This window comes from Crinia signifera, chromosome 2 (assembly GCF_055691185.1).
Source record: "Crinia signifera chromosome 2, ASM5569118v1, whole genome shotgun sequence".
NCBI lineage: Eukaryota > Metazoa > Chordata > Amphibia > Anura > Myobatrachidae > Crinia > Crinia signifera.
In genome coordinates, this window is record NC_139218.1 from 84,548,771 (window position 1) to 84,572,136 (window position 23,366).

The 23,366-nt window shown below is 41.4% G+C and overlaps 1 protein-coding gene across 2 annotated transcripts in view; it reads left to right on the plus strand.

Annotated features, from left to right (window-relative positions):
• Positions 1-23,366, plus strand: part of POLA1 (DNA polymerase alpha 1, catalytic subunit) — a 332,356-nt gene that overhangs the window by 154,261 nt on the left and 154,729 nt on the right. For both annotated transcript variants that reach the window (XM_083172524.1, XM_083172525.1), the window contains exon 32: positions 13,510-13,691. In XM_083172524.1, the coding sequence (XP_083028650.1) occupies positions 13,510-13,691 (182 nt within the window). The remainder of the gene's footprint in view (positions 1-13,509; positions 13,692-23,366) is intronic.

A 23,366-nucleotide genomic window follows, 5' to 3' on the forward strand; every position in this document is an offset into this window, starting at 1 on the left:
GATCTATAATTTTCTGCAAATGAAAAAGATGGGTGCCGCGATTGCTGACTCAAATGCACTCCATAGGACGCTTCAAAGCAGAGTTTTCTGATGTTTAAACGCAATCTGCAGGATTTTTTATGTCTATTCGTGACTGCTGCTGACGAAACTTGGATCCACCACTACAGTCTTAAGGCCCCCATACACTATGCGATTTTCGGCCAATTTCACCCGATATCGGCACTTTGGCCGATAAATCGGGTGACATCGGTCAAAACTCGCATGTGTTTGACATCTGATCTGATGCGCGGTCCCGTGCGCATCGGATCTGATCAGGTGATCGGACCTGCTGAACATAAGATATGTCGGCATCTGACCCATCATGGGCACATCGTGGGTGCTTTTGCACCCATGATGTATCAGATCCGATATATCTATAAGTTTGGACCCTCCTCCCGCCCCCCGCAGCACTTGTACGTCACCGGAAATGGCTCGGCTGCCGGAGAGAAGCCGCCACAGCGTCCTCTTGTCAGGCTGTCACAAACAAAGTGACAGCACTGAGCGGTAAAAGAAGCAGTGCTCCGACGCCTCTGGGCTGAGCTCCGGCAGTGTACGGCACCTGATTGCCTGCACGGCTCTCTGTAGACTCCAGTGTTATAAGAATTGAACACAGGAGTCCACAGAGAGCCGCACAGACACCGTACGCTGCTGGAGCTCAGCCCGGAGGAGACAGAGCACTGCTTGTTGTTCACATTCAGTAGATAATTATTGCCACAGCAATCCCATCCGTGGTACACTCCCCCAGACCAGCACTATTTATCATACCCACCGCACACACTACCCTGTTAATCATCAGCACTCTCTTTGATTTATTTCAGCACGCGTGTCAGCTAACAACTAGAAATAATTATATTGGTAACAATATTATTAAATCAATATTATTAATATAATATTAAATAAAATAAAAACTATAAAAAAAGAGAAACCGGCTCCAGGTCTCCTGGCACAGGGGACGTGGGCTCATAGGGACAGCCTAGGATCAGGAAGTTGTGGGCTCATAGGGACAGCCTAGGATCAGGGAGTCCGCTGACTGCTCAGGGAAGCTGACACTGTGCGTCAGATAAATCACATGTGATTTATCTGACGCAAATTGGATGTATAAAACGGCACATCAAGTGTCAAATTGTATGTAGGCCTCCTGGGAAGCTGCCGGGGAAGTTCAAGGGAAATCAGATGCAATTTACAGGTCAGATAAATCTTACTAGTGTATGGGGGCCTTTAAAGAAGCAGTCATAACAATGTACAATGCCTGGGGAAAGTGCACCGATGAACACAAAAACTGTTTTTGTCAACTGGAAAGGTTAGGATTTCCAGGGAATTTTCCTTACTGACTTGCAGAAGGGTAAAACTATTACTGCACAATATTATTGGAAATTTAAAAAGAAGACCTTAGAAATAAACAGCCCGGATTGGTTTACAAAAAAGTGCGCCAAGAATACGCGCGGTCCAACACATGTGCATGATTTATTCATTAGATATTTGCATGAAAAATTGTGCGTGCAAACAATAGGTCTTTGGGGCCTAACACCTTGTCTGGCATTGCATGAAATGTGCCCACACCAAGCTGAACTTTCCATGCCATGGTCATATTTGATGTCCGTGTCTGAAACACTGACCAGTGGCTGTTAATGAGGTAATCGTCCAAAAGCTTTCTGGGCTCCTGGAAATCATTCTTTTCAGAACCGCCACCTACTGCTGGAGTCCTGAAAGACGTACACAATACACCTCCATTTTTGTCTTTCCATTTATTTTAGTGCATTGAGTTGAATTTACTTCAGTCAGTTATTTTTTATGTAATAGAATTACGGTTATTTCGGTCAGTTATTGCAGTTCATTAAAGTGTTCACACAAATACATCCAGTGATAAATCGGCAACTGGTTAAAGTTCTGCACAGCATATACCAGCAGGAGGTCTGGCTGGGACCTGAACTCCCTAAAGCCTGGTTAGGATTCAATTGGACCACTTCACATTGGTTTCATGCCAATCGGTGCAGGGGTGTTTGAATGCATAACTGGGCAGACAGACAAATAGTCCAATGAATGGTCTATATAATATTGGCTCTGAGAACTCTTAACGCCCCCATGCACTGGGCCGTTTGTCCTAAGGACAAGTCAAACCAGTTTTCCCAGAGCCCCCCTGCAGCGATTTATTGCATGTAATACTTCCGGGGAGCTACTGCAGTGGCGAGGTCCGGCCAGCTGATGGTGGGGGGGGGGGGCAAGGCAGCTCGTAGTGGCAGGCAGAGTGGTCCGTCCGAGCACAAGCAGGAGCTTGGCTGAGCCTCTCAGCCAATCAACGTCCGGCCAGTCATTTCAAAATATTCAGCAGCCGCATCTCGCCGCCCGGCAAGATGCTGCTACAAGCTCTCAGCTGCCGGCTCTCGATCGGACCCCGTTGCCCATCACTACGAGCTGCCTGCCACCACCACCAGCTGGCCAAACCCCGCCACATGGGGAAGGAGGTCCCAGGTCAGGTGGTCGGGCGCCCAGCAGGTCCTACCACCTGCTCAAGCACCTTTTCAAAGCAAAAACATTAGTATTTTTCTTTTTCAGGCCATCCGATTTGGTCTCTCTCCGCAAACCAACCCCCCCCCCCCCCCTTCCCCCAAACAAACAAAAAAACATGGTCTCCTGAAAACACACAGGTTCAGTGAAATTTGTGTTTTGCTGGCCGCTGAACCATTTACGCATGAATACGGGGCTGCTTTCAGAAGCAATGTGATATTACAACAAAAAATACAATTTACGAAATACATTGGGGCTTTTTTCAGGGTGCACCTGTTCGTGTTCATGTAAGCAATTCACACAAAAGAATCCGCCATGTCACACAGTGCAGTTATAATTGGTACTGAGGTAACTGCATACCCTTTATTAGTAAGTTATTGCTTATCTGTGTCAGATTATTGGCCATATGATTCTCAGAATGTTAAACTTCAATGAAACTAGAACAAAACAAGGACCAGCTTTAGACTGTAACTAATCTGTTCTAAAGTATACAAATACTAGGGTCATAGTCAGTTGTCCGTGGTAAAATTTGTTTACATGGTCTTGCATTAATGTGACTATATACGCACTTGATTGATGCTCAGACCAATTGTAAAGATTGGTCACATGGCAATTTTCTCTTTATATTGGCTGCATTAAGTGTGAGGGGAAGTGTAAAAAAACGCTTTTACCCCCACAATAGTTAAAACTAACATTGAATACAGAAGTTTATTTGTTGCCAAAAGCAAAGTAATTAGGGTTCTTAAATGTGTGAAATGGCTTATCTTTACACTGATTAAAAGCTTTGATAAAATATGATAGAAAGTGGTTAAATCCTTTTGATTAATTTTGGGTGAATATAAATGTCTAAATTGTTAGGGGGTTTCTGTGTAAGCCGCGTTTTTCAGATTTGTTGAACAAAAATATATAACTTCTAACATCAAAACTAAAAACACAGAGTAGTGGAGTATGCAAAGCAAGAAGGCACCAGGCTGGAGAGGTGCTCTACCCATTCTGCAGCCAGTGCTTTAAGTGGTTCTGGAATGGTGGTGGAACTCAAGGAAATATTATACTGTTTTCACATTGTTTAAGACCCGTTATTTTGAAACAGTATTTAAAATGGGTCTGACCCACTTAACCCCTTTGACATTGCAGGTGATGTTACCGTTTTAAACCCCTTTCACACCGCACAAAAATACCGTGCTCAAACAGGTTTGCAGTGTGAAAGCAGGGAGGAGAACAGGACAGACAGTAGCTAGACAGTGCAGTGCATAGTTAAAGTGGGACCTGCTCATTACATATAGGAATATGTAATGAGCGGCTCGTTAAATATGTGCATATGTAATGAGCGGGTCCCGCTCATCAAATATTCACTGCGTTGTTAACCAGCTCACTGCTGTCTGAGTCCTATATACCGGTTCACACTGCATAAAAAAACGACTCTGAACCGTGTAGGACTCTGCTTTTTACCAGTTTGCAAGTACTGGTTATTTGTAACCGGTAAATGCAGACTGGCGCTTTCACACACTGCAGCTCTAACCGTTTTAAAAGGCGAAAAAAAGGGCAATATACCGGTTAAGAGCTGCAGTGTGAAAGGGGTATAAGATGGAGCCCAACCCTCTCTTCTAATTCTTCTTGATCTTTTTTGTCTTTGACACTGTTGATCATTCCATTCTCATACAAACACTACATTCCATAGGTCTTCAGAACACTGCTCTTTCTACTTTCTCATCCTACCTATCTAACCGCACTTTCAGTGTTTTGTTTCTCTGATTCCACTTCCTCTACTCTACCTTCTATCCGTTACAGTACCTCAGGGCTCAGTCTTGGTTTTCTCAACGTATAGCACATGTCTTGGCAAATTTATCCGCTCTTTTTAGTATCATTTGTACGCAGATGATGCAATTTCCCTTTTTTCCCACATTCATTCTGTCTCAAAATGTTACATCCAAAATACACCCATACTGTACCTTACACAAGATACTGCTTGGTTACCTGTATTCGATATAAAGTACTTTTACTGACACACAAGGCCATAAACCCAAACTACACCAATGTATAATCTCTTATCTCAAAATATCTCCCAACTCATCCTCTTTGTTCTTCACAAGATCTAATGGGCCCTACACACAGCGATATTCAGACACTTTCTGAGCGATTTGACATCAGCCGTGCTTGTAAATTCATAGTGGTAGCTCAGAAGGCCACGCACATTTCTGCTTTTTGGTGCCTTCTGAGCGATCACTGAAGCCGTCCAGCCACCTCTGCCGTCCATTGAACCCTGGACATAGCCACTTCAGCCGTCCATTAAGAAATCCTGTCTGCTCGGCTCACAGCCGTCCCACAGCAGCATCAGGAAGCGGGAACTCCCTATCTGCTGCCGCGCAGCGTGTCTCAGGCAGGAGAGAGTGAAAGAACTTGCGGGAGAGTCCACCGGGTGTTCCAATGACTGGGTCACTGCGGAAGCAATCCGTTTTCTTGCGGTCTGTATCAAAGTGTAATATTTCTGCATGAAGCAATAGGCTCAATTTAGATAGATTTGTGTTCAATCGTGATTAGATTTTCAGGGGGATTCAGTGTGACTGCTCTGACGTAGAAACGTAGCTGATCACTATAATGTGACACCACTTTATTTGTGGTCACCCTTTTAACGGTTTGTATTACAGGGCACAGCGCGCTGCCCTTTAAACAGGTTTTATTGTGCATTGTGCGCCCTTACGTCATGCTGTTTAAGTCCAGTCCTGTGCTGAGAGCGACGGGGGATGGGTCTGGAACAGCTGACAGCCACTCTCAGCAGAGGAGGTGAGTGGCCTGTCAGAACGGCGGTGGACAAGAGGCGGATGGGACAGGCTGCTCGACCAGGGGCGTAGTGAGGTGTCGCTGTGAGAGATTTGAAATCTCCCATGCTCAATCTCCCATTATGAGTCTCTGGCACAAATCTCTGTGTGTGGGCTCATTATCTGAGAGATTCTGTGTAGGGAAATTTCTCATGCTGAATCTCCCATTATGAATCTCTGGCACAAATCTATCCGTATGTAGGGCCCCTAAGTCTCTCATCCACACACATTACCTGCTCCCATTCACGATTGCAGGTCTTTCTTGGGTTGCACCCACTCTGTGGGGGTGCCGGACAGTTTCCCAACAGTCATTACCCCGACTTCTGGATCCAGACTTTCATTACCCTGACGGCCGCCTGCTATCTCCCTCGTGGGGGGCCACGACCCCCATAGAGGGAGAATAGGATAGGTGGCAAGCGTAGCGAGCCACCGTGCCCACAAGGGGCTTTGTTGCGCTTGCCCCGCTGTCTGAGTCCGGCCAGTCGGGACCATATACCACACTCCTCTGTGGAATGTCCTCCCATGTACAATAAGACTATCCTCCAGTCTCCAAACCTGCAAACATTCCAACTCACCTTTTCAGACAAGCTGATCAGATTCCAGAACTGCCCACATTACCTTCATAAACCTTTTACGTCCAATTACATCCTTACTTTATAGCACAAACTTGCTCACTCCTAGCTTAATTTGCTGTGTTTATTTATTATTTATTTATTTATTAACAGTTTCTTATATAGCGCAGCATATTCTGTTGCGCTTTACAAAGGGGACAGTGATACAACAAAACAGGGTATTTACAGACAGTCAAAATGTAGGAGGGCCCTGCTCGCAAGCTTACAATCTATAGGGAAATAGGCATTGACACATAAGAGATACTGTATTCTTTATTGCATCGATTCCACCAGAATGCAAGGTTCTATGACTGGTTCTGGAATTTGATAAGCTTGCCTGAAGAGATAAGTTTTTAGGGAACGCTTATAGGTTTGAAGACTGGAGTAGAGTCTTATTGTGCTTGGGAGGGCATTCCACAGAGTGGGTGCAGCCCGTAGAAAGTCCTATGTTACCATATCATTCAACCCACCAAGAACCTTTGCAATCTGGTGGACCATTATGCAATACAGAATAACTATCCTTGTGTATGCATGCCTTTTTCTCTATAGATTGTAAGCTTGTGAGCAGAGCCATACTACCATTTGACTGTCTGTAACTACCCGATTTGTTTTATACCTATTTCTAAGTGTAAAGCACAACAGAACCAACTGCGTCGTTTATGAAACTGTTAATAAATCAATCCCTGGAGAAGGACCTGAAGAGGAGTCTATGTAGAAGGCTATGGCTGACATGACAGGACCTAAGCCCCAAGTGAGGTCTTTTCCACAGATGTACCACTGGAAGGAAGGGAAGCAATTCCAGAGCCCCTTAGGTTCCCCATAAAAAGGCACAGGTTTTGCAAATTATATTTTTATCCAGTTCAAAAACAGGATAATCTTAACAAGCACCCATCATTTCCAGACTACATCCATCTACATCCATAGATGTGTGCAATGCCGCCATCCACACAATTCACATTTATTACCTGCCCTTTCACTGGCTCATGCTAGCTACATGTCACTATACAAATCTCAAGCATAGAGAACTTTTCTTTCACCTGCTTAAAGGGTAACCTAAGAGGCACCATGACTTTGATAGTTTTTGTTGGTGATATGCCATATACTGTACAGTCTTCAGAGGCATTTATTGATATTTGGCATGTTTTCTTTTCTCTATACATAATCATCTCACTTTCCAAAAGTTTGAAAAGATGGCAGCATGGTCTGTCATCGATGTTGAAATTCACTGAAAGGTGCACATTAAAAGAAATAGTTTTGTGCACTTCCTCTACATTTTGATTTTTTTCATTAAGAGGAACTGTGATTTGACTTTGATCCAGCATTAATAAGTCAGTAAGTGCGGCATGAATAATCTTGATTTTGTTTATTTGATATTGATTTGTTTGATGGCATCAGGCTTGTGATATTATCTACAATTGTAATGGAGTGCTGATGCAGTCTGCATGATTAATAATCATTCGTCTTGTCAGAAAGATGTCAGTTTCTGATTTTGAATAGGTCAGAAGGGGACCTATTAAAGACCTATTAAATAAGGTCTTTTTTATTTTTTTTTATTTTTTTATGGTCAGGAGTTCCGACCTGTTGAAAACCACGTGGGTTGGTGGAATAGCTGTGGATCCACTTGCTTTTGTTGGAACGTGGCTAAATCCGGCAGGTTTTGGCCCCATTCCTGACTATCTCAATCCGACTTTTAAAAAAGCAGCTTAACCACCGAAGAGGGTGCTGTCCACGCCCGGTCACATAACTTCCGCCTCCTCAGTTGCTCACCCGGTCCCGGCACCGCCCGGGGGAGCAGCAATGGTGGCCAAATCAGACCGTTGGATTTGACTGCTGATTGAACAGAGCATGTTGGATCCATTCTGACAAATGAATGTCGGAATGGATCCAATAGTCATTGAATATACCCCAGTGTCTAGACCAGTGGTAGCCAACTCCAGTCCTCGAGAGCTACCAACAGTTCACATTTTCCAGACACCTAGCTGCTGCAAAGGTGCACTCATTACTTAATCTCACATTTTAAAATATCCACAGGTGGAGCCAATTACTTCACTTGTGATTCTGTGAGGAGATCTGGAAAACATTAACTGTTGGTAGCTCTCGAGGACTGGAGTTGGCTACCCCAGGTGTAGACGGTCAAAAGTTTAAAATTAGTTTTTCTAAATTTTTGCTGTCAATGTCTAATCTGGCCTTTTTATTCTTGAGGTTTATGAATATTTTACACCTTGTTGTGGACCCTCTGCACTCATTCTCTTAAACTTGGATAATATCTCCTGGTGAGTGTTTTGCACTAGGCTTGATGTTGTAAAGTGGTTTTTCTTTACCAATGAAAAGATTTTGTGATCCATTCACTTCTTTTCATGGATGTCTAACCCTCTTTAGTGTTGCCAAGAAAACCAGTGCGTTCAGGCTTTTATTTCTCTCTCAATTTATGAAAGTTTCAATTTGTCCACTCTTAAGGCTCCCATTACCTTTTTTTTTTGTCTGTTAGTCTTTGCAGCCTGAGGATTGCCTATTTCCCTGCATTGAGAACTCATTTAACGGCATATTGTGTGTGCATATACAGCTTTCATCTGCAAATGCCACACTTGAAATAAACGCCAGACCTGTTTAATTGATATAGTTAAGACCTATGATATTACATCACTCACAAATACAATCCGATCAAACACTTAATACACAAACACATACATAAATATAAACATGCATATATATAATGTTGTGTTTGGCTCTGGTGGAGGCAGTTTGAGTTGACTGCATATTGTCACTTGTTTTCATAGTAAGAGTTGGCAATCCAACTTGATGTTTGATTATTTTACAGGAGTTAAGTTTGCTACATTGATCTAAAATGAGTGGCTAAATTATTATGACCATCCGTTGATTATATACAACGTAGCTGTTCGGCAGATGAGTGAATATGTATAAGAGTGGACAGGTAATGCCATTCAGAGACTAATGATTTGTATCATTCATGAAATATTGAGTAAACAACATGATCTGATTGGGGAATTGTTTGAAATGAACAGTTAAAGTTAAGGAGTTAGGGGGGGGGTATTCAATCACCCGCAGCCATCTCCCGACCGGAGAGATGGCTGCGGGGCCCTATTCAATGCTGTCTTCCCTGACAGCATTGAACAGGGTATCTCGGCAGAATGAGCCCGACTTCACAAGCAATTGGGCTCGTTCTGCCGAGAACGGCCGGAAGTGACTAGCTCCCGGCCGCAGCTAGTCTCTTCCCTGCCGTAACTCGCAGCCACGGCCTCTTCTCATCCTGCTGCAGGCGGGAAATTTAATCCCGCCTTCTTGTTCTCGGTCGAGCAAACCGAGAACGGGTCAGGGTCACAGCTGTCGGGCTAGCTCGACAGCCGTGACCCCATATTGAATACCCCCCTAAATGCCCCCTTACACTCGTCCAACTTATTGTCCAACAAGTTGGACCTGATTGACTCGAGATTTATCCTATGCGCAGGAGGATCAATCTCTTGCGATCTCTTGGTTATACCCAATGGCACGGGATTGTGCATTGGGTCCTACACATCAGGCACCTAAGATTGTCACCAGGCACATCAGATTTTGTGAGATAAATTGACCCATTCCACCTGAATTGGGTCAAAGCTGGCAGTCTCACAAGTGTAAGGGGCCCTTAAAAGTTAGAGTAGACAGCAGACAAATAAAATGAGTCTAAACATAAGGCCTGTAGTTTTTATCAGCTACTTCTATACTTGAGAAGAACTGGCCAGACTTGTTCAACCCTATAGTCTTGCAACATTCAGATAATCTGGATTCAGATGGCTAAACATTACATCATATGAACTACAGAAGCATCAGGCATGTGCAGCATTACTAAATTCTGCAAACTGAGTGAATCACCATTCCGTTTTCTTAGGGAAACAGAAATTGGACAGAAAATGTTTAAAAATGGGTGAAGTGATCTAATGAATCTGGTTTTCAATTACATTATGAAGATGATAGGATGAGGGTATGGAGATAACACCACGAAAGTATGGATTCTTGCATCATCATGACTCCTCAGTATAGTGAGGACAACATTGTTGTATTGGGCATATTTTAATTGAAAAGTCTGGGCTTTCATTCATGAGGACAGTTAGAATTATTGTCTAGTTGAATTTGTGCCATATTTAAGCAAAAGAGAGTCAACAAAGTACTATCCCGGTGGTCATAATAATTTTGCCATTTAATGAATTATTACTGTGATACTACACATAATGTAATAGTATTGGTTTGGGTTCTGTGTTTTTCTTGACAACCATGAATGTGTTTTCTTCTTCTCCTGCTATAAAAATATTTACCTTTTTTTTTAGAAATAAAGGAACCATTTGAGGGAGTGGGCACTATAGTATTATGGGTCAGACCATGGCTCTTGTCCATTTACTTTATAATCATTGTTATTTTTTTTTACCTTTTATTATTTTTGGGCTGCAGTCAATGTTAAAATGTACACTGTGTCGTGAGAGCGGGATGCAGTCAAAATCCCGACAGGGTCAAAATCCCGACATATAGAATGTACAAGTGAAACAGTCTACATGACTTTCGGTCGACAGGTGCAAGGTCGACATGGGTTTTTTCACTGTTTTTTGAACCGACATGTGCCGACAGGCGGTATTTCATGTCCTACCATCCACTACGGCGTGGTGGGAGAATAAAATAGTGTGCCGAGCACAGCGAGGCGCCGTGCCCAAAGCATAGCGAGTGATGCGAGGGGCTATGGTTCACTTGCAACTGTGTCCATGTCGACTGTGTCGACATTCGGGTCAAAAAACTGTGAAAAAATCCATGTCGATCTCGCACCTGTCGGGCGAAAGTCATGTACACTGTTTCACCTGTACATTCTATATTTTGGGATTTTGACCCTGTCGGGATTTCATACCCAATCCGTGAGAGCAATACACGTTTTGAGAGAGGGCTTTGTCAAAAGGAAAATCTTTTTTTTTTGTTTGACTTCCTGCATTAGTAGCTTAATTTGTTGTATTCTGCTCTTAAATAGTGTATACGAACTGTAAAATAATTGGGTACTCTTTACCTAGAACGGCGCCCGCGATTAGCATCGCGGGCGTCGGGGGTAAAAAATCGCAGGCATCGCGGCCATCGTATGCACATAAACGATTTTCCCATAGGAATCAATGTTAAAAGTGAGATTGGACGCAATTTTAGTGTTAAATGCCTCAATGCCCGCGATTTTTACATAGGAAACAATGTTAAATGGGCCACAGAGCCCTAATAGTCCCCCTGAAGTCTTAAATGGCCCCCACAATTTTTAACGCCACCCCACGATCAACGTGAACCCGAAGCGTGGCGAGCGCAGCGGTACGCGTCCTTCGACCTTTTCATACCCCCACTATCCACGTCGGCGTGGAGTTGAGAATAGAATAGTGTGGCGAGCGCAGCGGGCCACCGAGCCCGAAGCGTGGCGAGCGGACGTGGATACCTGTGAAGCCCGCGAAGGGACGCGTTTACCTGTGAAGGTATCCGCGTCCCCTCGCGGGGCTCGCTGCGCTCGCCACGCTTCGGGCTCGGTGGCTCGCTGCGCTCGACACACTATTCTATTCTCAACTCAGCGCCGACGTGGATAGTGGGGGTATGAAAAGGTCGGAGGACGCGTACCGCCACCCCTCGCGGGCGCGCTGCGCTCGCCACGCTTCGGGTTGACGTTGATCGTGGGGTGGCGTTAACAATTGTGGGGGCCATTTCAGACTTTAGGGTGACTATTTGGGCTCTGTGGCCCATTTAACATTGTTTCCTATGGAAAAATCGCGGGCATTGAGGCATTGAACACTAAAATCGCGTCCAATCTCACTTTTAACATTGATCCCTATGGGAAATCGCGGGCATCGCATCGCACCCGTTTTTAAGTGCATACAATGGTCGCGATGGGCGCCGTTCTAGGTAAAGAGTACCAATAATTGCTTTTAAATCATGGTGCAAATCTCTGGTTTAGCATGCTGGACTGGCTGGCTTTCCCTGATCTCTCAACTTCGTTATATTTTTCCCTGGTTCTTCTGGGAATATGTACAGTGAAAGGTTAGTCTCTATTGTATTTATCAGAGAACACATAGGGTAGCAACTAAGCAACTTGATTAAGAAATAATTGTTTTTTTCTTAGTTATATCTAGTGGGGTTTTTTTTTTAGACCTTGTGTTACTTTAAATTAGCCTTCATACTTAAACCATTATTATGCTTTCCAGTTACATAATGCTTTCTGTCAATACACTGTACAAGTAATATTAAACACTAGAGCAGGCATGTCCAACGTTGGCCCTCCAGATGTTTTGAAACTACACATCCCAGCATGCTTTGCAATAGTTTTAGCATTCTCTAATAGCAAAACTGTGGCAAAGCATGCTGGGATGTGTAGTTTCACAACATCTGGAGGGCCAACGTTGGACATGCCTGCACTAGAGAAACATTAGCTATTCAATACTCTCATAAAAATCCTCAATTAAACAAGTTGATAGTGCTTCTCATTGGCCTCTGACAGGGAGAGAGCACAGCGCAAAGTGATTGGCATTCATTGTGTATATTGTGCTGTTGAAAAGCTTGCTCCGGTGTTCAATGATCACTTGTATTTTGGTTATATGATGTCTTAAAATTCTGTTGTACTGTATGTCAAGTCCATTATGCAAATTAAGTACTTGCATTTTTTAACTGCTTGGTGAGCCTTTTCTTTTTATTGCTTTTTTTAAATGTATTGTTTGCTCTTAATACAAAAAAAATGGCTTGAGAAGGTGGCGATCATCATTGAACACAATTGTTTTTTATAGCTCTTATCCACATTGCCCCATGCTTAGTAGCGTATTTGATTGACTGAATCAGTGGCAACCATAATATTGGTTAGCTTGATAATCTAGTATATTCACCTGTTACTTTCATGAAAAAATGTCACTGGATAGGAATAGACAGAACTACTGTGAATTCCCACCTCCACAATTAAATTTTCTATATGGTCAAGGCATAAAATGGCATGTTTGGCTCTTTAGTGAACTGCCCATCAAAGCTGATTTTGCCTGGCTATTAACGAGTTGATTTTGGTTAACGTTTTATTTAACCCCTTTTCATCTAATTTGGAGGTTACAATTTTAAGCATTTGAAAGTTAACATATTTAAATGTAAATGACTACTACCTGAGGATAAAATGTTTATGAAATGATCACAACCTCAAATGCATTAGGTTAAGGTTAAATGTCAATATTTGTTATGAGCCCTACATATGGTGCGATATGAACTGTCCATATGGATTATATAGTACATATTGTTAGAAAACCTAGTACAAATTTGCAATGTTTGTTTACAGCTTGCTTTGCAGATACGTGTACCCGTGTGGTCGGTATCGCAAGAAAAAATAGACTCTACAGGCAGCACAGTTTTGACTACTATTTGTTTTAAAAGGTTAAAACTTTCCTTTGCTGTTTTAAATAATGTACTGTAAACCATATTCATGTGGTTACCACCCTGCACAAACAGAAAAAATAGCCATCCAGTCAGAAGTTCTTTTCTTACAAGCATTTTGTTTACACTTTTATTAGGCCTTGATCCATCTCAGTTCCGTGTTCAGCAACATTTTCAAAAAGATGAGGAGAATGATGCCTTGCTGGGAGGTCCAGCTCAGCTAACTGATGAAGAGAAGTACAGAGATTGTGAACGATTCAAGTTTTGCTGCCCCAAGTGTGGAATGGAAAACATCTATGACAATGTTTTTGATGGATCGGTTAGTATTAAAATATATTTTACACTATGAGCAGACGTGCTAAACCTTGAAGAATGATAACTTGTCAAATTAAAATGCCAACCACTCTGGTCCTCCTTTATCACACACACTGTAACATCACGTGAACAAAGAATAAAAAAATCCCTTTTGTAGAGGTCACTTGGTCTATTACTTCCAATGAGGGAAAATATGTATACATATATACGATTTAGGGGACGGCGGCACTCGGAAATGAACACACCAGGCTGTAGTGTAAAGCCAATGTTTCAAGGCCTATAGGCCTCTTTATCAAGGTGAAGAGCAAACAAATATACAAACAATAGTGCTATAAATACCTGAGCAACCTCCAGCCGTTCCCCATCCCACGCACCTACTGGAGCGTCTACTGATGACGTCAGCTGGGTAAGCGAGACGGTGGACACGGAGAAGATCTCAATCACGTCATATAAACAAACTGATGTGTGTTACAATACAAAAAGTGAAAGATCACAACGTTATCACCAAAACTACAAAATGTTAAGAGATCCAATCAGGATAATAGAAGCATGTGATAGAAACATAGAATTGAATGTGACACCAGAAAAATATGTTAAAAACTTACGCCCAACAACATCTTGGTCTGATGTGTGGCATCAGCCTCTTATAAACACTGTCGCCTGCCCTGTTTAAATGACATTAAGATACATGCCAAATTTGTGCGAAAGAATCAACATATTGCTAAATAATAATGGGCCAAAGCATGAACTGGGTTAGAACATGAAAGTCTTACCCTGTGTTTTAAATTAAACAACCCCAGAACACTGAAGTCCAAGAGAGACCTCCCCATGGGATGGATAGTCCAATCTCGGCATTGAGCGCAACCCCATAAACCACTCTCCTAATAAATTTGATGAGCCTGCATGGAAATCAAAACTCCAGCTATCGGTGTGTGTGTGTGTGTGTGTGTGTGTACACATAACCAACTGATGGTGGCTGCTACAAGGACAAGGTCTCCCACCTGTGGCTGCCCGATGTTGTGGCTTGTCGACTATGATGGGATATTGTTCTACAGGGTGCCGACAACACCGTATTTAGGAAAGCATAACCGCAAAGTCCTTCAAGTGGAGATGAGAATTGAGTAATTTTGCAAAGTTCCATATAATAGCGTTTTTTTTGATGGTAAGCTCTGGTGACGGCTGGTCTGGAACCAAATGGCAGGGTAGGTAGCAGGAAGGTAGCCAAAGTGCTTACGCCTGAGGCGTTTCGCTGTAACCAGGTACAGCTTTATCAAAGGGATAAAAATATAAAAAAAAATGGTACTTATGTAGTATCTGGGCTGCCGATTTTTTGATTGTATGCCTTAAGTTAAGGCATACAATCAGATGCGATGCGATGCGATATCGCATCACATCGCATCGCATGCGACCATCGGATGCGATGACCCGATTTTTCCATAGGAATCAATGTTAAAATGGACTGAGTCCATTTTAACATGGAATTCAATGGGAAAAAGGGGTCCTTTTCATACCCCTACTATCCAAGTGGGCATGGAGTTGGATATAAACCTGTGGCGAGCGCAGCGAGCCACCGAGCCCGAAGCGTGGCGAGCGAAGCGAGCCCCGCGAGGGGACGGTATTCTGTGTCCCCTCGCGGGGCTCGCTACGCTCGCCACGCTTCGGGCTCGGTGGCTCGCTACGCTCGCCACAGGTTTATATCCAACTCCATGCCCACTTGGATAGTAGGGGTATGAAAAGGACCCCTTTTTCCCATTGAATTCCATGTTAAAATGGACTCAGTCCATTTTAACATTGATTCCTATGGAAAAATCGGGGCATCGCATCGCATCCGATGGTCGCATGCGATGCGATGCGATGTACCCGATTTAGAAATCGGCAGCCCAGATACTACATAAGTACCAAAAAAATATAAAACAATATGAAAAACATTATAGTAGGGGTTTAAGTATATTTACAATATTTTAGATGTGATGATATACATTGGTTGTAAGAGGTTGTGACCTCTAGCTTGCATTTACCCCTGAATCCCACTGTGAATCCACTTAGTATTCTGTGCGGTCCGAGTAGCAGGTGGAACGTGCAGCCATTTTTGTTTCTATTTTGTTGTTCTTTTTATTGGATGCCGCTGTGCTACTGTATATTAGATAGTTACCTTGGCTTGGCATTGCGGAATAGATATATATAGATATATATTGGCATTGCAGAATAATAATTATATATATATATATATATATATATATATATATATATATATATATATATATATATATATATATATATATATATATATATATATATATATATATATACAAATACAGGGACTCAACACTCTCCATAATGAACTAACTCACCTTAGTATACAATTAATCAAATAAATAATGGGGTTTTAGTTCATGAATTGATCAATGCATTTAAGCTTGCAGCCCATCGCCAAGGGACCCCATTTCACTGCAAGTCCTACACTAGCAATTTTTTCTCAAGAGCCTTCCAACTGCTGACACATCATAGCTAAAGTCGACATGTGCTTTTTCCTGGTTTAAAGCTCACCTGCCAAGTGCCTTATGGCTTTTAAAGATGAGGCAGTCACCTAACACAACACCTGACTTAGAATTAAAGGGGCAGCTGTAACAGGTTACAGATAAATTAGCTCATCTGGGGTGAAAGAGAAAGCTATGATCACAGTAACAAACGTTAATAAAAATTAACCCACATATATACACACATACAGAGTACCACAACACTCGCCATCCCTGCGAATGGGGTGCAAGCAGCACTCGCCATTCCCAGGTTGGGGTGAAAGTGGCCTGTGACCACATGCTCTAATAAATACAAATACAGGGACTCAACACTCTCCATAATGAACTAACTCACCTTAGTATACAATTAATCAAATAAATAATGGGGTTTTAGTTCATGAATTGATCAATGCATTTAAGCTTGCAGCCCATCGCCAAGGGACCCCATTTCACTGCAAGTCCTACACTAGCAATTTTTTCTCAAGAGCCTTCCAACTGCTGACACATCATAGCTAAAGTCGACATGTGCTTTTTCCTGGTTTAAAGCTCACCTGCCAAGTGCCTTATGGCTTTTAAAGATGAGGCAGTCACCTAACACAACACCTGACTTAGAATTAAAGGGGCAGCTGTAACAGGTTACAGATAAATTAGCTCATCTGGGGTGAAAGAGAAAGCTATGATCACAGTAACAAAGGTTAATAAAAATTAACCCACATATATACACACATACAGAGTACCACAACACTCGCCATCCCTGCGAATGGGGTGCAAGCAGCCATTCCATTCTTGCAGTGAAATGGGGTCCCTTGGCGATGGGCTGCAAGCTTAAATGCATTGATCAATTCATGAACTAAAACCCCATTATTTATTTGATTAATTGTATACTAAGGTGAGTTAGTTCATTATGGAGAGTGTTGAGTCCCTGTATTTGTATTTATTAGAGCATGTGGTCACAGGCCACTTTCACCCCAACCTGGGAATGGCGAGTGCTGCTTGCACCCCATTCGCAGGGATGGCGAGTGTTGTGGTACTCTGTATGTGTGTGTGTGTATATATATATATATATATATATATATATATATATATATATATATATATATATATATATATATATATATATATATAAATAAATCCTGGGGATGGCACTCCAGTCGAGGGGGCTGTTGTAAATATGATAAGTATCTGGTGCCTTCCTGTACAAGGGCGAGCGTAGTCCCCCTGGATATAGGTAGGTATGGGCGGCGGCACTCAGAAATAAATGAGACAGCAGGCAGAAGTGGGGTGCCGACGTTTCAAAGCCCGCAGGCTTATTTATCAAGGTGCTGGTGAACACAGCACCTTGATAAAAAAGCCTGCGGGCTTTGAAACGTCGGCACCCCACTTCTGCCTGCTGTCTCATTTATTTCTGAGTGCCGCCGCCCATACCTACATATATATATATATATATATATATATATATATATATATATATATATATATATATATTAATGCAATGTAAATATCCGCATGTATTAGTTGATTTTGGGATTTAATATATAATCCATAGCGCCGCAGCTTAGTAGCTGTGGAATGCATACACATGACATATCCGGTCCTGTGACATGCAGTTACATCACTTCCGGGTCCAGAAGTTATTGAGATGCGTGTATGCACAAACAGCACGGCGCCCATGTGTTGTCTGTGGTGGCAGGTGGATTCAGAGATGGCTGAGTGCAAATAATGTAATCATATAGCACAGATGTGTTGTTGTGTGTCTCTAATCAGTGACATGTAAAAGGTGTATATGTATGTGTGTGTGTATGTATGTATATATATATATATATATATATGTGCATATATATGTGTATATATGACTTGTTCTTGTTACAAAGAACTGTAAGAGCATAATCAGACTATTACTTGCATCATAGTCTACTGTCAGTCATTCTGATGCTAAAAGAACAAAGATATACTTACACATCAATCTTCATTCTTATCACTAAAATAAACCTAAAACCGGTCTTAATGGTGTATTTTTTTTTACGTTTTTCATCATACAACTCACTTCGGACATCGAATAAGGGGTTACAATTCTAGACACAATTAAGATCCACCAGAAAAGGATGCCAGAAATAAATGACTAAATTGTCTCTGGAAAGACTGCCCTCAATTTCAATATAGTTTAAGGGGGTCTTACCAGCCAGTAGGCATCCAGATGATTATGGTTTTGTCCTTACCTGGTTTACAAATGTGTTTTGACATTTGTATAGTCTTTTTCAACATGTATTTCCATGCTCATCTTTAAGTCCTTTTTTTAAATAGTGTTAATCATCCCTCCAACTCAGAGGGTGTGGTGAGTCCATGGGGGATACACATAATCGGGCTAGTTTATATGATTAGTGCAATTTTAATCATCCTATATTTTGCAATACCTGCCATTTATATAACCACAACAACAAAAACAATATACATATATTCATGGTTTAAAAGTGCCCAAAAAAATATCTTTGAGTTTCATTTCCTGTTAATAGTGCTTGTGACATCCGGAATTGTATTTGCCGGACGAAGAGGAGCGTCATACATTCCACATTAAGGAGTACATGTCAGCCAGAAGCAACATACCCTGCAATGTGGCCCGTTTAGGGATGCTGTCCTGTATTAAGATCTACAGAAAGGAGTTCTAGATTTATTTTTTGCACCATAAGGCGTACTTTTTCTCCCAAATAAAGTGGGGGGGAAAGTGTGTGCGCAAATACTGCAAAAAAAAAAAAAAGTGCATCAAACTCCTGGATGCTGCTGCACCAGCATCTCAGGAGCAGCAGCAAAGCCCGCTCCCCCCAAAAAACCTGTGTTCTATCCAGCCCAAAAGAAAGGTGGTTTTATTTAAACATTTGAAAACATAGAGAGAAAAAAACTTTGAAATCAGTCAATTAAAAAAAGCTTTAGCTAAAAAAGCATTAAAAGACTTAAGAGGTAAAACCAGCAGACAAAGGAGGAGGCGAGGCATTGTTATCTTTAACAAATCCTATTATGACTAAAAGATAACGTGGCAATTAGCAGATAGCAACACATATAAAAAAACGTAGGGGTAACCCATCAGAAAATATTTACCTTTTTAAACAAAGATAAACTATAGCTATTACGGTAAATAAATCTTAAATGTATTTTGGTATCTAAGCCATCAATACTGTTTTTCTGAAACCTGCCAAAGATTCATAAAGGTGTGTACAATCTCCATTGTCAGCCATAGTAGCAGGGACAGAATCCATCACTTCTAATAGACTAACCAATAGTTTATAAAACTGGATCTTATGATCAGTTAGTTTTCAGATATCCTATTGGAGCAAGATTACATATTCGTAACAGCAGATGTGTATTCGCTCTATAAAATAATCATAATGACGGATTTAAGGCAGTGTTATTTCCTTAACCAAAACAATCAGTTGAGCCAAGTACATGATTTAACATCAGAAGGTATCAAATTTGTTCTTAAGAACATTTTTTTTCTGGTACAATGAATAAGAATATATACAAATAAATGGCACAGCCATGGACACCAGGTTCGCCCCTAATAATGACAATTTGTTTGTCCTAATGGGAACTAGAATCCATACATGGAAAGCATGACTGTGGGGCGAACCTGGGCAAGGTACATAGACGACCTCTTCATTATTTGGAAAGGGCGAAGATTCCTTGTAGAAAATTTGCACCTATCTTAATTCAAAAAAGAAAAATATACACCTTAAATTTCATAAAAATACAGCCTTACTACACTTCTTAGACGACTTAGAATTCACACCAAAGCTTAAGAAGCAAACAGATTGTAATTCGTTCATCCCTTTTAATGGTAACTATTTCCGGATTTAGCTAATTTTAGTTCCGAACAGCCAGTTCCATCAGATTAGAACAAGTTGCTACAAAATAAGACTATAACACCCAAAGTGAGAACTTAAAGACAATTTTGAGCAATGGAATATGATGAAACCATATTAGGGACACTTTTTCAAAAATATTCAGGATACAACTAGATGGAACTCACTAAAAAAGCAAATACCATACACCAGAATCAAAAAGAATAGAATAAATATGTTGAAATATGTTGATTTACCTATAAAAAATGATTGCCACTCATGCATAGAGATATGCGGTGGAATACAAACACCATGTTTTTTTGGGTGGTGTGCGCATGTGACCCTAATCACGGTGGTATGCGCATGCACCAAAGAACACTGAACATCATTCCTAAACAGCCCACACTGGAGGGTTTGCCACTTCCAGTTGGCATCATGCATTGCCACGAAGTGGAATGCATGGCGCTCCTCTCTCCCCATCTGGTAAAAAAAAAGATACCAGAATTCACAAGCACATCTGACGGTCATACTGTACAATACAGAAAATGGAACGCATAGTGACTTTCGTTGTTTTTGCCACTTTTTAACAGTGTACATATAGATATCTATATATAGAGATATAGACATGTTTGTTCTATAAATAGCAGGTATTGGATTATAAAGGTTGATTCAACATTTGTAATCAATTAAGCAGGCTCATTTATGTGTATTGCCCATGGACACCCTCTCAGTATGGGGATGATTACCACTAGGTGTAAAATGACAAAGGTGAACATTGGAGACACACCATGAAAGAGACTATACCATTGTCAAAACACATTGGTGATCCAGGGAAGAACCTTCCTGGACTTTATCTGGGCTATATTGAAAGTGAGGGCAGACTTTCCATAGATTTTATTTTTTTAATTTGATTGAAGCGAAAATCTAGTAATGTCTGTGAACAAATTATAATCAACCGTTTGCTTCTAAAAGCTGGAAAATCGACAAATACATTTATTTGCATAAGTTGATTTAACCAAATTGAATGACCATTTTTGTGATTTTTATTTTTTTATTTTTTTGTCTAATCTGTCTGGGGTGAACAAAAATCCGGTAATGTTTGTGAGAAAATGACTATTGATCATTTCCTCACTAACGCTGCAAAATGGATGAAAACAATTGTTCGGACTAGTTTGATAAATCAAACCGCTTTACTGATTTATCTCAATTACGATTGTTTTTACCCTCATTTGGGAGTAAATATGCAAATATGCTCCCATATATTACCAGAGTTTTGTTCCAATCAGATAAGATTGGACAGGTAAGTCTTTAGGTGTGTGTAAAGTTTGTTCTTTTAGCGTTAAGGTGACACATATTTCCACACAATACAGTGACATGATGTGATGCATGAAGATTAACAATTACCTAACTTTTCTTTAGCCATTTATACTGTATTTTATTAACTTTGTTCAGATATTTTCAAGAGACCATCTACTAAATTTTGTCATTGGAAATGTTAGACCAAGAGAGCGCTACAAAGGGATTTATCATTTTCTTTATTTGTTCATATGATGTACTGTATATATGTGTTAGGTGACGCATTTCTATTCTAGCCTTTGCGTGCAGCTAGGATTATCACATTTGGTTTACAGCCTGTAGCATGGCAATTGGAGCTGATTGGCTGGTAATGTGATGTGGGTAAAATGTGTATTGGGGCATTTACAATCCATTCTACTACCTTGATGAGTGCTAATTTTGGTTTATTTTGATCATCTAAGTTTTTATAGGGGCTATTCAATCACCGGCGAGCATCTCCCATCGGGGAGATGCCCGCCGGGCCCTATTCAATGCTGTCTTCCCCGACATCATTGAGCAGGGTATCTCAGCAGAACGAGCCCGACTTCACAAGCTGCCAGGCTCGTTGTGCCAAGAACGGCCGGGAAGTGATCGGCTGCAGCTCGTCTCGTCCCGGCCGCATCTCGTGGCCACGCCCCCTTCTCGCTCCCCGGCAGGCGGGACATTGAATTCCGCCTGCATGTTCTCAGTCGAGCTTAACGAGAACGGGACTGGGTCACGGTGGTCGAGTAAGCTCGAATGCCGTGACCCTCACATTGAATACCCCCCTAAAAGTGAGTATCATGGTGTACAGTATGTGACTGTAATATAAACTTTGTAAGGAATATTACTTGTTGTTTTTCCATTTACTCTGGTTGTCTTTAACCCCTTCATTAATTTTGGAGAATTAGGGGAGGTACTTTTATTCTCTACTGTCCCCATAAAGGCAAATATAAAGGTTTTCATATTAGGTAGCCTCATTGATGTTTTTGCCTGGTCCTCTGAGTGATCATCAGGCAGTGACCCTTGCGATACGAAATAAAGTTCAGAAAATGCAGAGATGGGGAATGATCTTCATGATTTCAGTCGCACCCACATAGCTGTGATCTTGTTATCAAGCCCCTACCCTTTTCCAACTACTAGCCACATCAATAAAGGCGTAATCCCCGACCCATTTGATTTCAAATCCCTAAATCCTTCCCTAGTACAGGTGAGGTGTTTGGAGCATGCAAATACTTGATGGTGATTTCTTAATAATCCGAGTCTAATGAAAAATGTAAGGTTTAATTTGTGTGGCTATTCCATAAGAGTTAGTGATATTATTGTTGAAATGTGACCTTCACAAATGCTGTGAGAGCTTTGATCAGGAGTGGGAAAACGAAGAGCCATAAAAGGAGTACTATTTGCAAGTTATTTCATTGAGACGTCTTGTGACCTCAGGAAGGCGAAACGAAATCCTCAAAAGCAGACTGTTTTTTAATGGGAAATCGAATTGGATAACCTCTAAAAATATATGTGAAAAATCCAGAGAAACATTTGTTTTTCACTCCCAATGTTTTGCAGGGGGTAATTGAATTGAATACCTGTAAAGCGCTGCGGAATATGTATGCGCTATATAAGAAACTGTTAATAAATATACCCCACTTTGTGATTGGTCGTGTCTTAAAACGGCTGCTGCTATTTGATTTCATATTGGTATGTTAAATGATGCACATTAAGCACTAACTCCATTTGCCGCACACCTCCCATTTTCATGCACATTCATTTTGTTAAAACCCAGTGCATGGTGAAACACCTAGTAGGCAAACAATACGTTTCTCACAATGGCTTCATACAGTGTCATTCATGTTCCTTGCTTCCATTGTATTAGCAGTTATGACCAACCACTGGATGTTGATCTTTTGACTTTTTTTGTGTGCTAGGTCATATACCCAGCTGAGAACTATATGTACCAGTTAAGCAGCTCATAGTGTTCATATATTCTAGAATGTGCCTGATCTGTAATGACAGCTGTCACAG